This window comes from Periophthalmus magnuspinnatus, chromosome 4 (genome assembly GCF_009829125.3).
Source record: "Periophthalmus magnuspinnatus isolate fPerMag1 chromosome 4, fPerMag1.2.pri, whole genome shotgun sequence".
In the NCBI taxonomy this organism is placed as follows: domain Eukaryota; kingdom Metazoa; phylum Chordata; class Actinopteri; order Gobiiformes; family Gobiidae; genus Periophthalmus; species Periophthalmus magnuspinnatus.
The window spans coordinates 21,912,558-21,931,123 of NC_047129.1; the positions used below are offsets into that span (position 1 = coordinate 21,912,558).

The 18,566-nt window shown below is 40.7% G+C and overlaps 2 protein-coding genes across 2 annotated transcripts in view; both read left to right on the top strand.

Annotated features, from left to right (window-relative positions):
• Window positions 1-1,068: 1,068 nt before the first annotated feature.
• Window positions 1,069-15,710, top strand: misp (mitotic spindle positioning). Its single transcript, XM_033965625.2, has 6 exons — window positions 1,069-1,103; window positions 4,529-4,922; window positions 5,856-7,742; window positions 11,190-11,455; window positions 12,263-12,301; window positions 12,423-15,710. Exons 2-6 carry the CDS (start codon window positions 4,769-4,771, stop codon window positions 12,510-12,512), a joined length of 2,436 nt encoding a protein of 811 aa, XP_033821516.1. The 5' UTR covers window positions 1,069-1,103; window positions 4,529-4,768; the 3' UTR covers window positions 12,513-15,710.
• The window catches only part of smim7 (small integral membrane protein 7), a 46,589-nt gene continuing 37,964 nt past the window's right edge, over window positions 9,942-18,566 (top strand). Inside the window, exon 1 of the mRNA XM_033965444.2 lies at window positions 9,942-9,945. The gene's annotated coding sequence lies outside the window, so the exon portion shown is untranslated. The remainder of the gene's footprint in view (window positions 9,946-18,566) is intronic.

Sequence of the window (18,566 nt, forward strand, 5' to 3'; positions counted from 1 at the left end):
ATTTTTGTTTTTGTGAAGCAAAATGGTGTATTAATTGCAACACATAACATATTTAGATCACCATATTACTTTTTATTGTTTTGAAAATGCTATATTCACCTAAAACAACATACTAACACCGATGCTTTTAACATTCTGAGTCATCCCCCCCTTTGCTCCCCACACTCCCCCTTCAGAGCGCTATTACAACTCAATCAGTGTGCGTCCTGCTAATGAAACTACCGCACATCGCATCAGGTTTGTGAAGTTGTTGCATAAAGTTTTGTTTTCTGCTTCTGTAATCCTGCTCTTTAAGCTTAGTATTTTTTCTGTTTGATTTAATTGATACTTTGGAGTGACCTAATGCTGAGGGGTTCTACATGTATGTGTATGGCAAAATGTTCATTAGTTACCATGGTGACACATTAGTAAACACAGCAAAAAAGGTTTTAAGATGAAAACTCAAGAAAAACAAACAAAATGGATTTTATTTTTTGGAAAATTAATTTAAAAACACATTTTCAGGAGCCTGCGATCAATACAAGCGTTCATGATCCTGTTTAGGTGTAACAGCACAGTTCTTTCTGGTCAGATTGTGATTAACAAGGCCTCAGACAAAGCACACACACAGTTAGTAGTACACCCACAGAGAATATTGATGACTTCAGCTGTAAAGTATCAATAGAAAGCTAAAATTAGTTATAAAGACTTAAACTCATTAGCATTTAGAGCTGATGTCAGTTTAAATATGTTCTAGTCTACTTCCTTTCGCCTCCAGTCTAGAATTTGGAACATTCATAGGATTTATAAAGGGTTTATAGTCCATGATTCACCTGTCACTCATTCAGAGGATGACACAAAATAGACAACATATATCTGTATTTGAGCCCACAGCTGCATTTAAACAGCGAATCCTCATGGACCGATCACTGTGAGGATATAGCTTTAATAACATCCCTGATACAAAATTATACAAAAGCATGTCCAGACGGTTTAAATGGGCCTGTCTGGTTGACCTCTGACCTCAGGATAGAGCACGTCGTGTGAAGTGGGCAGGGCCTGACATGAGCTGAACTTTGTCTTAGTCAGTTGTCTGCAGTCTGTACAGCCTGGGCTCACAACAGGTAGGACACTCTAATCGATCTACTCACACATATACACAACAAAGCTTTTGATGGATATATGCTTCATGTACTAACTGTTTAAATATAAAATCTGATGTATGTTACAACAGATAATTAGGTGCAAATTTGGGTATCTCCTTTGAATTAATGATACAAATTTTAAAAAGCAAGTAACAAGAAACATATTTTTGTCTACATAAAGTGTAGCCTGAAAAACATTTAATTAAAGAATATATTTTTAAAAAAAAGGTAAACATGGACTACTTAACTGTGTACAAGCATTATTTGTAGATTCATTTCAGAATTATATCCACATGTGTAACTGATATTTGAAGAAATCTGGTGAATAGTTACTAAAAAAGTTCATTTTCAAGCTAATGCTAATGACATGTGACTACTAGCCAACATGGATGGATCTAAATCAGATGTTATGTCCCTACTGCTCCTCTGAACTTTAGTAGTATATTTACCAAATGTAAATTCTACTTTTACTCGAGTAATTCTTATTAGGATGACATATCAAAGCTACTTCTGCAAAACAAAATAATAGTACACTTACTAATGCATTTCTGTTTAGATACTTCAGCTACGGTTGTTGTTACTCTTAGTACTTATAGGCTTTCAAGTTGTAAGCTTGCAGAAATAAACAGCAGAGTAAAGCTATAGCACACAATATATTATAGACTACACATGTGTGTACTGTGGCTTCATAAACAGTGTGGTTATCAGCAGAGAGCAGAGAGAGTGCAGAGGAGTGTCTTATCTGGCCCTCACAGACCTCCACTCACTGCACTAACTCTGCTCTATAATGTAGCCAGCCCATGGCTGCACCGGATCGCTATGGTAATACTATCTCACCATGGTAATGCTCGTCACCATGGTAATGCTGTTTTACAGTAGTAACAGTCTCTTAACATGTTCACACTGTCTCACCTTAGTAGTACTTAATCACCATAGTAACGCTAGGTCACTACAGTAACACGTAGTCACCATAGTAACACTCTGCCACCATAGTAAGACACTATTGCCATAAAAACACTCTCACATAGTAACTCAACATACTAACACTCCCATCATAGTGTAATATTGTTTTACCATAGTAACACACTCACCATAGGACCGTTCTTGTAACCATACATGTTCTCATCATGTGTAACATTCTTTTACCATAGCAACACTCTCACCATAGTAATACTCTGTTACAACACACTGTAATAACGTTGTGTTAGCAACACAGTTACACACTGTCACTTATGGCATTATTTTACCATAGTAACACAGTGTTGTCATGGTAATGTGATGTCAGGATTTTAGATTTTCTCCTGGGACCAGTTTTCAATAAATCTCTCTCTTATCTGTATTGTATAATTAATTACAGATACACTTCATGGGTATTCTTGGCTCTAAATTATAAAATGGGACAAAGTTCTGTCACCACTGAAAATAAAATAAATTGCTGATAAATCACAGAATAAAATGAGATAAAACTGCAACTGTAAAAGCACCTACATAATGGACTGGATAATCCACCTTCCTCTGAACTGCTGTCTCACTGTATCACAAATATTTACGACACTGCTCCTGTGGGACTGTAATTTACATTCTTTATTGTTTTATTGTTGGGATAAAGAGGGAAATATAGCCTTCAAATACACAATAATATCATGTTTAAATCTGCACTGTGTAACATTTCTGGTGGACGGTCCACCACCTGCTTGTATCCATGTTACTGCATAATCTTTCACAGTATAGCATTAAAAACCCTATATTACCTAAAACGGATATTTGGATATATTAGTTTTACCTTTTGTAAATTAGAGATTGTCAGTAGAAAGTCTCTAATATATGCTACTGCACCAAGGAGCAAAGCAGTTTCAGTCAGGTTAAAACAATAGCAGTAACTTCAAAGTTTGGCAAATCCAGGGCTGAAATGATCCAAATGATTCGAATGATTTTAGTGGCATCGCAAGGAGGAAAAAGTAGATTACACCACCAAGCCAAGTTACAGGTAACATTTGAGGAGAGGCTCTCATGCTCACAATAAAGAAAGAATATATGTTTTTCAAGGTATTTTTGGCAATATATGTTTAATGCCATACTGTGCAACATTCCAGAGCAATAACATCTCCATGGAGACAAGCAGCTGGCAAAGTCGACATCAGAAAATGTACATAGTGCACCTTTAAAGTCACCACCGCGTGCTTGAGTTCATGGACTCATGTTAGACTTCCACAGTATGGATTTAACATATCTATCGCCATGGCAACCTTTAAAGTCACCAACCACCCAATAGCTTACTTGGTGTTGCAACGACATATGGCTGAGTTTTCGTTTGTGAAAATGTTCCAGACTGAGTTGCCCCTGGCGATGTGTGCGTGTGTATTCTGGGCTTCTCCACACATGACTTCTCCTGTTGGCAGCAGGTCCATGTTCTTTCTCCAAGCTGACAGAAACACACTTCACATAATAACACTGACCTGTCATCTGTTTCCATAGCAACCCACTCTTAGGTCTATCTTTACTCAGTTTCCACAGTTACACTAATAGAGTTCTTGGATTAAAACATCTAAACATTTTAAACACCATGTGCACCCTTATCTGAAAGAAAAAAATGGTCCACTTTACAAAATGCACTTTATATAAAGTGTAGGCGGTGACATCTTCAGATGGCTGCACAGCTTCTGCACCTGATTTTTGCCATTTTAAAAATGTAAAAAACAGAAATAGTTCATTTTAAATGGTTTGCAGTGATCCATAGTGACTCCTCACTTCCCTTATGCGTCCCGAGCATCCTAATTATTCACTGTGATGAGTTTATAAAAGCTAACAACAACTAGCATGTTAAAGCATACTTTCTGATTCTCAGACAATAAAATGCTTTATAATTAACTGCAGACATATTTTGACCTCAAGACCTGCTGATATAGTATATCTGTAATGGGGCAAGACACATTTTGCTCTAACTCATGGAAAAAAGGTGTACGGGGATTTTAAGAGATGTTGAGTTTTTATTCGAAAAATTACTAAATTTAACAAAATGTATTATTCATTTTATGATGTTGCACTGAAAGAGCATCATTTATAAAGAATAACCAACATTTATATACAGTAAAAGTGTGTCATATTGTGATCCAGTGCTTTTCTGTTGGATGCAGCTCTATGCTTAAACATGGATATTTTTCCTCACACACTCCTCTTATCGGTCAGCTTCTGCAATGCCTTGAGTGAGTGACAAGTGGATTTAACCAATCACAGTTACGTTTGAGCTCTCAGAGGCAGTAGATGACTTTAGTTACTTTTTAGAAACATACATAAATATACAAACAACTGGATCCATGATGGAATCGTGATCTTGACACCAGAAAATTATTATTTTGAGCATATCACCCACCCCTAACACCCTTTCCATGCTATTTCTCCTTCAGAGACTGTCTGCACTTGGACAACAGGATTTTCTCAGCAGTCTGAACTTGACCCACCTGACTCCTCCCCTGTAGAGTCCTCCTGCCACCTGACTCCTCCCCTGTAGAGCCCTCCTCCCACCTGACTCCTCCCCTGTAGAGCCCTCCTCTCACCTGACTCCTCCCCTACTGATCCCCTCTCCTGAGAAAACCCTTCCACCAAGCCCCTCCCCCACAGAGACCCTCCCTCTCTGGGCCACGGTCATGGACAGCACTCCTCGCCGCTGGGTGCTCCGGCCCCTGTCTCCCTCTCTGCAGCCCTCAGACCTGCGCTCCATCTCTGCTGAACAGGACGATGAGGTTTTCTACACTAACAGCATCTCTGCAGACGGCAGCCAGTCCTCACTGTATGTGAAAGGTGAGCGAAGAGTTGAATAAGGAGTGCATTTTTTCCAACTTTCATAAACTGATAATAACTCTTAACCATTCACAGGTTTTAGAAAATCCTTAATAAGGCTAGTCATTCTGACCTTAAATGTTCCTGTTACCCTGCTCTACATGATCCTGGTGTTTTTATTTCACAATTTTGTTCGCAAATCGAGCTATGAACATTAATAACAGACCAATCAGATGCCTTTTTTCCCCGAAGTCACTCCCACTACTATTAGCAAGAGGTTCGATGGAGAGCGTTGCTAAGTGCCACAGTGCCATACACAATCTACGAAGTTTGTAATTAAGACTAGGTGATATGGCAAAAAAGAAAAATTATGATTTTCTTTCTTATATTAATTGCTCTCCAGCTGAGAGAAAAGCACAGGCATCGTTCCCATCCACAAATGCAAAAGCCTCTGCACATTTTTCACAAACAAAATAGTCCAATGTTCATCCGTTGGCATTATTATGTTTGTTTTGGTTCATTTGAGAACAATGCTGCTCTGTGATTGGCCTGAACCACTTTTGGCCTGGGCACAATCACAACAGCAGGAGCTGGGCCAGATGACTTCTCATGAGTTTGTGAACTCACAAATATAGCAAGAATGCATCTTACTGGCCAGGTTAATTCAGTATTCAGTTCAGTGCTGATTTTATGAACATACATGACAGACTTTTAATCACTGCCAATTTAAACAAAATAGCCCAATTTATTCCACCCTAGTCCAAACAGCTCAGTGTGCTTAAATTGTCCCCCAGTGATTTTGATTTGATTGTACTGACAGAGGATTGATTCTTAATTGATTGTTAAAAAGACCCAAGCTGATCATTGACTAGACTAAACTAAACTAAACATGGCTGAATCCTCATTAAAATAAAATTAATTACCTACTTGTAATCTATGTATTTGATTCTCCAGGTACCAGTGAGTCTTTGGATGACATGGTGGTGACTGCTCGGCAAATGTCTGTGTCTCAGGACGGAGGTAGCTCCAGCGACGAGCTCCCCATCAGCCCCTGCAGCAGCAGTGCTGGCTCCCACAGCGGGTTCTACTCTTTTGTGGAAGACCCCTTTAGCTCTGAGGCTGAGCAAAACGAAGCCTGGATGGTCTCGCCCCAACGCCAATCACACCTTGCCACTTTGAGACAGGAGAACGCCTACAAACTCCAAGCCTACAGCAGTCACAAAAAACCCGGGAGTTTATTCCAAGACGACACAGATTCACAGTATGATATCACCCCAAGGTACGGCTACAAGGTGGTTGGAGAGCAGGAGGAAAGGCAACTGCGGAGGGAGATAATTCGCGGTCAAGCTCCAAAGAAGACTCCAGTGGCTGAGAAAGAATTGGACAGTCTAACGAGTGATACAAACAGACTGATCGAGGGCTTCAGTATTAGCTTTAGCCATGTAACCCCTAAACCAAGACCGACAGTTGATTCTGACGCCATAAACAAAGAGCAGATTAACTTTGATGACGCAAGGAAACAATTTGTCCAAATGGAGCAAAATAAGTTAGACCCGATTATACGACCTCGCAAAATTGAAGTGAAGACATCGCCAAAGCTAAAACAAGATGTTACTGTGGTAGACAGGGAAGTAAGAAAGGAGGAGCTAATGTTCAAACCAAATGTGGAAGATTTTAAAGCTGAAGAGAAAGATCAAAGTACTAGCCATAGTCGACAAAGCAGCTATTTGGGAGATTCAGATGGACTTTCAATGAATTTTCGTTATAGCAACATTGACGGGTTAGCACATAATCCAATCCAAATGGTAAATAACACATTCCAGTTTAACGTAGAGCCAGAGACGCCAATTGAGCGGGAGATAAGGATCGCCCAAGAACGGGAAGAAAACTTGCGTAGATCCCGAGGCCTGCAGAGTAGTGTTAGCGAAATGGTGGAAATCAAAACCAAAAGATTGCAGTTGCAGGTGCCACTAACACCTTCGCGCACTAAAGACAAGGGTAGAGCGAGTTTTATCTTCCAGGAAATCCAAAGAAAGGAAGAAGCAATCAAACAAGATAGTACCACGCAAGAGTTAGCAGGTCCAAGGCTTGTGCGGGCTCACAGTTATGATATCCTGCAATCAAACGCTATTGAAGGTGATGTGGGACAAAGCAACCAGGAATATGCAGTAACCAAGGCATTTGAGACCTTGAACGAAAACATGGGACAGGAAGCAAAGTTGGATGTTGTTGACTATGCCTTACAAAAGCAAAATTACACCACCCATGATGGAAGCAAAACCGACAATGGACAAAGTTATACCAAACAAATTCAAGAGTACGTTGAACCATATGTACCTGGAGCAAAGCGAGTAGAAGGATACAGCTATGCAAAGCAAAATGATCAGGTACTAGCAAGAAATCAGGAATTTGAAGGATTTAAAAGCTTCAAAGAAAGATGGCAAAATCAAAACGGAGACAAAATGGAAAATGGTTTTAAAGGTGATAGTATAGAAAGGTCTAGAGTCGATTTCTTCAGTGATGACGTCTTGCTATTGTCTTGTTATCCTCACAAACACCCAGAAAATTCAGCTCCATCTAAGCAGGAGCAAAAGCAGGACAGCCCCAGGGCTCGTAGTCCTCAGACCTCAATGTGGAGGGACAGACTGGAGCAGACTGGCCTGCACACCAGAGGGCAGGCTGCACAGTTCATCGAGCGGGACATCGAGGAGGCGCTGAGGCGGGAGCAGGAGCTAAGAGAGCAGAGGGAGGCTCAGGTCAGGCAGGTGTACTCCCCGCAGACGCTAGTGCAGCAGGCAGACAAGATGGCCACCACGCAGTTCTACCCACAGATCAAGACAGGTGAGGCGATTTTCGTTATTCACTGTTGAGAGTTGGATCTATCACAGTTCTCACATTGCAAAATAAATCTTAAGTAAGCAAATCAGGCTTTTATTGATCATTTAAATAATTTCAGTTTTTTTTTTTTCAATTTTGGTTTCATTGCACTGAAAAACATAGAAAAAATATACATCCTTAGAGTGAGCAAACTTGCATCTCCACAAACCTGGTTTGGCCTGTAGGAACATCTCATTCTGCTTGTTTCCATGGAAATGTTGCTTTAGCTGTAATCTTTCAAGATTTTATAACCAAAAGCAATAAAACGTGTCTATATCAATTGAGAATATTCAGTATGACTTTAACTTTCTGTTTCCATGGAAACATACTGTACCTTTAAGTAAAAAAAAACAACAAATGCCTGGGCAAAGGTGAACCAATGGGATCACATTATAGCAACCTGGACTCTACAAAAATAAAAACTGGCCTACATGGTTGAATGAGAAGTGGACCCTTATTGACCAGCATCATCACATTACATAGCCGTTATAAATGAGAATGATCTGCTAAATGGTTGAACCTTGACTTTAGAAACTTGCCAAAACATCTCCTACCCCAGAGCATAATCAGGGCTCCATCTTACACCTACAATAAAACAGAATAGTTTCATTTGATACAGTGAGCAGGTACTTCCTTATGACATTCTTCCTTTGTGTTATATTGGGAGCTAAGTCCAGAAATCACTTTATTATCAGCTCTGACCCATATAATGACCGAGGTGGCGAGAACTTTACAGTTTGTTATCTGTAAAAAGAGACTGTGACTTGCACAGTGATAGTCTGCATATGATTATTTTTACCATACCAAGCTAAAGCATTTGAAATAAGAGCATTTATTTCTTATATATTAAGAAAACTCTTTTACGATAGCTGTTATTTATGGGGAGAAAAAAATGTGACTGAATGATACTAAAAAGAGTTAGGTATGTAACTAAGGTTCTATGAATTTCGGGTGACTGCCAGAGGGCAGTGCTTTGTACCTGGACATCTAAATGTGTGCACAGCACATAGCACCCATTACACTTGTCTTTCAAAATGCAAGAACTTTAAAGTGACCGTAAACTCTGGCAGTCATCATAGAATTCATAGAACCTTAGGGTCCACCCACACTAGCACAACTGAACCGTGCCCAAGCATGGAAAGCCCCTACGTTTAGGTACCATCAGGTCAAGCTTGCCGCAGCCCATGCGGTCGCAGTGGCAAAAACTCAGGGCTGGGAGGAGTTTGGGGAGGCCATGAAGGAGGACTATCAGTCGGAAATTCGGGCAAACCGTTCAAAGCCTAAGGAGGCAGTAGCAGTGCGTCACCAACACTGTTGACAGTGCGGGTGGAAAGCTGCTGACCTCAACTGGGGATGTTGTTGGACAATGGAACAAATGCTTTGAGGATCTCCTCAATCTCACTGTCAGGTGGAAGCAGAGACTGAGGACTTGGACTCATCCATCACCCTGGCTGAGGTGGTTGGCAAGCTCCTCGGGGGTGGATGAGATCCATCTGGAGTATCTTAAATCCCTGGATGTTGTGGGGCTGTCTTGGTTGACACACCTCTGCAACATCGCGTGGTGGTTGGGGACAGTGCCTGTGGAATGGTAGACCAGGTTGGTGGTCCCTTTGTTTAAGGGTGCGTTCTAACTACAGGGGAATCACACTCCTCAGCCTTCCCGGTAAGGTCCATTCCAGGGTACTGGAGAAGAGAATCTGACCGATAGTCGAACCTCAGATTCAGGAGGAGCAGTGTGGTTTTCTTCCCAGTTGCGGAACACAAGATCAGCTCTATACTCAACAGCTCGAGGGCTCATGGTAGTTTGCCCAGGCAGCCCACATGTGCTTTGTGTGGATTTGGAGAAGGCCTTCATGTCCCTGGTGGTGTCCTGTGGGGGGTGTTCCATGAGTACGGGGTCTTGGGCCCTTTGCTAAGGACTGTCTGGACCCTGTATGACCAGAGCAGGGTGGGTGGGTGGAGAGTGCCCACCTCAAGTGGAGGAGTTCAACTATCTCGGGGTCTTGTTACAAGTGACGGAAGGAAGGCATCTGCAGTGATGCTGTCACTGTATCGGACTGTTGTGGTATGGTCATGAGCTTTGGTTAATCACCAAAAGGACAAGATCGCAGACACAAGCAGCCAAAATGGGTTTCCCTTGCAAAAATATCAAGGGGACTCATGTTGTTTTTTGCATCATTGTTTTTTGCACTGTGTTGTCATGGCAGTGCATGGAAAAACCCATGTTATTCCATTTTAGTGCATCAGTGCTACCAATGTACATTGACTTTGTTTAGTGACAAGTACAGGCAAAAGCTGCAATAGAAGAGAGAAGTGGCGCATCAGCGCCATCTCTAGGGACTGCCGGGTCGGCCAAGTGCGAAGTGTGGCCCGCAAGGGCCGTTTGATGCCGCTTGCAGCTTAAATTATTTTAATTTCTTCCTCTTCTGTTCTTTGAGTAGGAATTTGACCCTCTGAGCATTTTGCCCAAAATTCAGGCCTGCCAAAATTTTTTACAATTTCTTATATGTTGCATAACTTGGCATTAAAAAAAAAAAAAGGTGCGACAGCGCCACCTGCAAAAGTCAAAATACATTGCACCAATGGGAGACATCTCGACGTCAGCTTTGTTGTACAGCCACAAAATTTGTATCTTAGTATGTGATGTCATGATAGTATTTTTCAGTATTAAATGCAATGATTCCACCTTTACCTACGTTTATTACTCAAAAATTCATGACTGATTCTTAACAATATTCTGTATGTTTTGATTAGGGAACAACATTTATCTATTAAAAAGTATGTTTTGAACAATACAGGCCCTTTAATCATTTAGAGAGGACAAAAACATTTAGTTTTATGCTCTGTCCCTCAGATGAGTACAGTCAGCTGATCTGTTCTGGGCTCCTCGTAAAGACCCAGAGGAGAATGAGTAACTGTACGACCAAAGTCTGGATTCAGGAGAGATGGGTTCTGTCATATTAATGTGTAACTATGAGCAATAAGGAGCCAGGAAGTCCTCACAAACCATGTACTGACCAGGATCAGTGGAGGAGACAACAACACTTCTGGTTCAGTTCTGGTTTAGTCCTAGTTTAATCCTGGTTTAATCATGGTTTATTTCTGGTTTAGTCCTGGTTCAATCCTGGTTTAGTTCTGATTTAGTCTTGTTTCAATGCTGGTTCAGTCCCGGTTCAGTCTTTGTTCATCCTGGTTCAGCTTGTGTTCAGTCTTGGTCTCGGTTTAGTTCTGATTTAGTCCTGGTTTTATCCTGGTTCAGTTCTGGTACAGTCCTAGCTCAGTTGTGGCCCACTCCTGGTTCAACCCTGATATAAGTTATGTCTTGGGTCAGAAAGTCTACAAAACCACAGCTATCATCATGCACATCATCACAGATCTGATCAGTCAATAAATGCTCTCTTTTCCTCACAGGTAAAGCCGAGTCCCGGACCTCCTCTTCTCCTCGTCCCTCTCTGCGTTTGTCCAGTCTTCCCCTGATGTCCCCCCAGCCCTGGTCTCCTGCCCCCCAGACCCCACAGACCCCTTCCAGCAATATGGCCTGGATGACAACCCCCCAGACCCCCCAGACCCCCCAGACTCCCTCCCACAGAATCCCTCTACCGTTCCGAGGACTCACCCAGACCCTGCTGCAGGACTTTGAGGAGAGAAGGGGCAAACTGAAGCTGGAGGAGAGCGCAGTGAGTTCAGTCTCTTTGTTCTAGTGCCGCTATGATACTAAAATTTCTAGATTTTGATAATAAGGAATAGACTCAGTACTCAACACCAATTCCAATACCATGATGATAATAAACAGACATTAAATCATAGTACTTTCTTTTACAGTACCACGTGGTCATATATCTGTGTAATTCCTCAGGAGTCCAGATATGATTCATAGTGGTCAATGGGCCTATACTAGTCTACGTGGCCTTATACTTCTGATACAGTTCTGATATAGCTCAAGATTTTCTTTCATTCTAAAGCTATTCAGAAAGATTTATTTCTGTCCTGTGAATGTGAATTTTTTAGTATTGATACCTGCTCACGTGAATATCTAGTTGCAATATTAGTTTTAGTATCAGTTAGTATCAGAGTTTTGATACTTTTGACAGCCCTAGTTTGTACAAACTCAGAGGTTGGTGGCCCGATCACTACTGTTATTGTGTTCTTGGCCAAGACACTTCATCATCACGTGTTGGTGTGATCGGCAGTGATTAGAACATTATGGCAGCTGCTCCTATGTCAGTTTGTAAGACAGGTGTATTGACCATAATTGTGTGCCAGTTTTGAGTGTCTTTCATCTAGTTGTAATAATCTGAATACAAATATCTTCATAATTGCAAAATAAAAAAATATTGTACCAACTATATTATTATTATTTTTATTATTATTATTATTATTATTATTATTATTATTATTATTGTTGTTGTTGTTGTTGTTGTTGTTGTTGTCATTATCATTATCATCATCATATATCATATACTGCTTCTCTTTATGTTTTGCAGTATGCTGGAATCCAACCAATTGATTCTGTCAACAATGAGGTATGTTTTCCCATATGACTTTGAACTATTTTCACTTTAATACCTGATAACTCCGACAGTGGGACATTTGAATGTATAGGATATGTATCAGTATGCGCATTCTGATGTGTGCTGTTGTCAGGTGGTGGAGTCGACTCGGGTGTCGCGGCACAAGAATCAGAGAGCTCTGCAATGGGAGGCTGGGGTCTTTGCCAACCAACAAGATCAGTGAATGCTAGATGTACTCCAGCAAGGGAGAGCTGGGACCAATAGGACCAGTGAACTGCGCTATACCACTACACACGATGTTGCACATGAACCTTTTACACAAATCAATTTCATATGTGAAATTACGTATCATATAATTTCACATATCATTTAGGGATGAGACTTCTCCAATGAAATTAATCGAATTCTCACTTTACAAGAAATGTCAAAATGGCCAATGTGGTCGGAGCAAAATAACGTGAATAAGGTAGGACACGAGACACACCAGCAGGGAGGGCTGAATCAGACACACTCAACTCACAGTAAGAAGATCTGGTGTTCAACCTAAAACATGTACAGTAGACACATTCTCAAGGTAGCTACTGCACACAGTGTACCCCCCACCAAGACCCTAGGTCACTTGCTCCGAGCGCCATTAAGGGATGGGTCAAATTTTCAGCAAAAGCAAATTTCCACACAAGGTGTGTGCCTTAACCTCCATACCTCCCTGACCTCCAGCCCAGAGGCCATGTTCTAACAGGGGGTCCAACTCCAGCAGCACACATATAGATCAGAAAATGTATTCAAATCTGTTCATTTATTTGGCTTTTTGTATTTGTGATTGATCAAATGTCCAGTTTTTCCTAAATTTGAAACCATTTCACCATTAGGGATTTGATATTAGTTTGTTTGTTTCTGTGTGACAATATGCCTGACTGAGAATGATGGACTTACTTGTTTGTTGGGACTTACAAACCCACTGTAACTCCATGTGAAGCACTTACTGAATGATTCTGTCAGACCATGGCACTCACAAAGTCCAGGGGATGCTGAGGAGCAGGAATCAAGCATGGCCCTTCTTCTGTTGATTTTACCTTTGGATTAATAGACTGGTGAACTGATGTGAAAAGACTGCTTCTGAGTGGTCCGATCAGAATAAACATGATCCAATCACAAACCAGCACACGGATGAACTCTGTGATCTTCGGACTGACTCAAAATCTACTGCAATGAACAAAATTATGCAGCTCCAAGCTACTTGAATAAAATAAAAACTTTATATTTAAGAAGTTTGAGTTCTTTGTGGAAGATGAATAAGCAATATTTCAAGAGGCTAGAGGCAAATAACCAGATCTAAGATAGAGCTCCCTCTGCTGATCACAATAGGCATTACTCATGAAAAAACAACAGAATATGCGAATATGAGATCAGAAAGGTTTAAACCAAGTCTGGCAAATTTTTGTGAACCTAAAAACTGCACAGGGACTTGAATTGAAATGGTGTGATTTCTGAGGCTCACGGGGAGACATAGGATGACTGAAAGAGACAACACAACAACACAGCAACAACATAAACATATGCCAGACTGACTTTAAACCAAGAGAAAATGGTTTAAAGGCAGTCTGGCATATGTGTCTTTTAAAAGAACTGTATGTATGATTTTGATTCATAAAGTTGATCTGTGTCTCGATAGAAGGTTATTTTCTAATTAAATATAGCTGACCCTCATTCTTTAGCCAACTACAGACCAATAAGTATACTTCCCATAATGTCCAAAGTTGCTGAGAAACTAGTTGCTGAACAGATTATAAACCACCTTAACACCACCCCATTCACACTACACCCAATGCAGTTTGGATTTCGAACCAACTATTCAACTGAAACGGCCACTTGCTTCTTTACAGAAAATATTCGTCAATCACTGGACAAGGGTGGGGTCGTTGGCACTGTTTTTCTTGATCTGAGAAAGGCATTTGACACGGTTAATCACAACATTCTGCTGAATAAGTTGCAACATTTCAATTTCTCTGCCAATACTGTAAAATGGATTCAGGCTTATTTAACAGACCGCTCTCAATATGTTAGAATTCAGTCACATCTTTCCTCCCCCCTTAGTCTCTTCACTGGTGTCCCACAAGGGTCAATTTTAGGTCCATTATTATTCTCACTATACATTAATGATCTCCCATCTGTTTGCTCTAATGTCTCTGTTCAGATGTATGCTGATGACACAGTTCTCTATGTCCATGGAACAAACATCTCCACCGTATCTGCCAAACTCACACAGGCCCTAGTTCATGTCACAAATTGGTTACAGCACTCATGTCTACAGCTAAACACATCCAAAACAGTCGTAATGTTCTTCACCAAATCTCATAACATCTCCTCCATAAGTCCTGATGTCCGTGTGTGCGGTGAACAGCTCCAGGTGGTTCCAGAATACAAATACCTCGGTGTCACCCTTGATTCAAAACTCACTTTCAAATCACACATAAAAATCATCAGTAATCGCATCAAATTTAATCTCGGCAATTTTCGACACATTCGACCTCAAATGTCCATACAGTCAGCCAAAATGTTCATACATTCCATGATACTTTCCCATATCACTTACTGTCTCACTGTCTGGTCTCACTCAACTTCTACAGCTCTAAAACCCATCCACTCTCTTTTTAAAGGGACCATCAAAACTCTCGATCAGAAACCATACTCTTATCACCACTGTCCAATCCTCCAAAAACACAATCTACTGAACTGGGAAAACTTGGTCAAATATGCTCATCTCTGTCTCATATTTAAAATCATTCATGGCTTGTCATCTCCTCCACTCACACAGTTTATTCACATCAGGACCTCTGACCACAAAAGAACCAGAGGGGCATCGAGAGGGGACTGCATCATCCCACTCAGAAAAAGTCTCTTTGGCCAAACCACCTTCTCTGTGAAAGCTGCCCATGACTGGAACACCACCCCCACCACAATTAGAAGTCTCCCCACTTACACCTCATTTAAATTACAGTTAAAGAAATGGTTAATTGAAAATCAGTCTTGTCACCACTAACATCCACCTCTCGATGCTCCTGTCGCCATCCTGCCTCTGTTTGAGTTTTGTTGTATGTCTGTTTGTGTCTGTGTGTATGTAGACAACGGTATGTCATGTTTGTGGCTGAAAATGAATGTATGTGGCTGAATGTGGTTTTATGACTATAAGAATGGAGTTGTATGCGACTGTATGTAAGAATGATTTTAGAGTGTAAATAATAACCTTGTTTTTATTCTGTTGTATTTTATTTCCTACAGGTTGACATTTTACACCTGTCCCGGGACTACGGATGAAAAATAGCCCTCGGGCTAATTCTGGCATATTTACATGCAAATGTTTATTGATGTGCATTGTCCCTGAAATAAATAAATAAATAAAAATAAATTAAAAGCTTTTACTGGTAACAATTGTGATTTTCATTTATTCTTGATTACAAAAATATTGGCTATGATCACCAAGTAGTTATAATTTAGAGTTTTGATTCTCAAGATAATTATTCAATCAAAAAACAGAATGAGCCTCACATGAGTGTCTCATTTGGGTTGCCTGTCAATGCTGAAATCGAGTTGGCTTAAATCTAAAAGGACTCTCTCTGATGTGAATGGTCACTACCTAAATACCAGCACCTGCACCTCTAATCATTAATCAGTGCTAGTGCAGCCTCTGCAGCTCATGAGTCATGGCCATATACTGAGAGTGAGAAAAAGTTGTATGTGTCCTCTATCTGCAGGTTAAGACATTGGCAACACAAGTCCGGTAGTGATTATAGTACCTTTTTTTAAAAAAAAAAAACTGCAAGAGCACAGGTTACATACAGTTCCTTTAAAGAAAATTTACTCAAGTAAATGAAGAGGATAAAAAAAGCTCAAAAGCATAAATTTAATTATTGGCCAGTTGAACTAAAGATTGTGATCCGGGGTGGACACTGGGTTGGACTGATCTTGTCCAGGATACAGATCCTTTAAAATACAAATAAGACTCCTTTCCTGAGTTAATATTTGAACAAGCACCCCCACCACGTTGTCTCAGTAAGTACATGTGAAGTGTGTTTGGATAAAAGGCAAAGTGCTGCGGAGTGCTTAGCTCCTCTGTGAGTGTGGTGTCTCCTGTAGAGATTCTGTGGTTATACTCATTAAAAGTCGTTTATCTGGGCCTAAGAAGCTCTTCTAATCAACCACACTTGTGTAGCACACACGTACAAACTGGAGATTACATCACACCATGTAAAGACACAGCATTCATTCAATAGGTGCTGATTGGACAGTGTTGTTGTTTCCACATAAAAGCTTGTATATTTAGAGAGCAAACTGACCAAAAAATAATTGAAGAAAAAAAAAAGAAAAGATTGAGCCTTTATCAGTGGAGTTGTCTAATGCTGAAGTATAAATGGGACATACCTGCAGTATCCTGTCTGAATCTGTCCTCCCTGCAAATGCCTTCATCATCATCATCATCATCAATGGCCTCACTAACCCACTGAGCACATAGCAGTTATTAAAATGAGAAATGGTGTGTCGCTGCTGCTGTCGTCATAGAAACAGGAGGGTTTGGAAAGGGGCCCGCACAAATGAAAAGATGAGAGCCGACCGAGGTAAATAAAGAGCAGAAGAGAGGGAGCAGGAGGAGGTTTACTGTCAGGGTGAGGACAAGCTGTGATCACCAGGGAGCCTCAGCATGGTGTGGGTTCTCCCTGTGGGTGCTGTCTGTGAGGGGGTAGAAAACAGGAATGTTTGGTGTGATTCCTTAAAGAGAAGGTAATACACCTCTATGGGGCATTATTTGCTAAGACATAACATAATTAGATCACCTTTTATTGTTTTGAAAATGCTATATATAAGTCACTTCCCTTTCAGGCCACAATCACATTACACCTGCTAATGATGCACATTGCATCAGGTTTGTGAAGTTATAGTGTATTGTTTTGCATCTTGCTTTTGTAGACAGTATTTATGAAAAAGTGCTCTGCAAGAGCATGGATGACATAAGCTTGTAGACTGACAAAATTTAGCTGCTAACCATAAGGAAGGATCAAATAGTGCTCGGGGAGATCGCTGGATTACTGAAACATGAATAAATTACATAGGAAACCTCTTCAGGCATGTTTTTGATGAGGGAACATAGTTCTAACATGGTAGAAAGACAATTTTGCACAATAACCCCTCTTTAATAACTACTTCGTATAATAAGTGGCCTTTTTGAAGAAATTGTAGTTGTACATAGTTTTATAGCACCATCTTTGAGTAATACTTCTGATGTAGTTTCTGCTCTTAATGATTTTTTAAGAAGTGCTACAGTCACATCTGAACCTGAGTTGCCAGTGTATTAACCTGCAGATAGAGACAGATACAAGTTTTTCTCAGTATATGGACAGGCCTCATGTGTCAGAACCTCCAGAATTTACTCACAAGCCAGACTTAGAGAGACTTATCCATGCATTTGTCTCCAGTAGGTTAGACTACTGTAATGGCCTGCTCACTGGCCTCTCCAAACGAGCCTTAACACAGCTGCAGTACATCCAGAACGCTGCTGCTCGGGTCCTAACTAGAACCAGGTCCTGTGCTCAGGTCTCTGCACTGGCTTCCTGTAGCTCAAAGAACAGACTTTAAAGCAGCTCTGCTTGTGTATACGTTTCTCCATGGCCTAGGTCCAAAGTACATCTCCCACATGTTAGTGCCATATGAACCATCTCATACTCTGAGGACTTCAGGGACCAGCCTCCTGCTGGTGCCCAGAGTCAGGACTAAACATGGGGAATCAGTGTTTCAGTTTTATGAAGCTAAAACCTGGAACAATCTTCCTGAAGATGTGAGACAGGCCTCTACTTTGACAATGTTTAAATCCAGGCTCAAAACGGTTTTGTTTAGCTGTGCATACGACTGAAAGGTTTTTATTCTGCACTCTTCTCTTTTAATGGTAATTTTATAATGATTATTTGTGATTATTTATGTTTTGATTTGTGTGATTTTAATGTCTTTCTTATTCTGTAAAGCACTTTGAATTACCTTGTGTACGAATTGTGCTATACAAATAAACTTGCCTTGCCACTGAGCTGCAGAGGCTGCACTAGCACTGATTCAGGATTGGCTGCTGAGGTTTAGATAGTGACCATTCAGATCAGAGAGCAGATTAAACCAACTCAAATGAAACTCATGTGAGGCTGATTCTGCTTTCTGATTGGACAATAGTCTATAACCCTTCCGGTGGGGAGAATTACCTTCTTGTCTCCATAGAGATGTTATTGCTGTGCTAAGAATG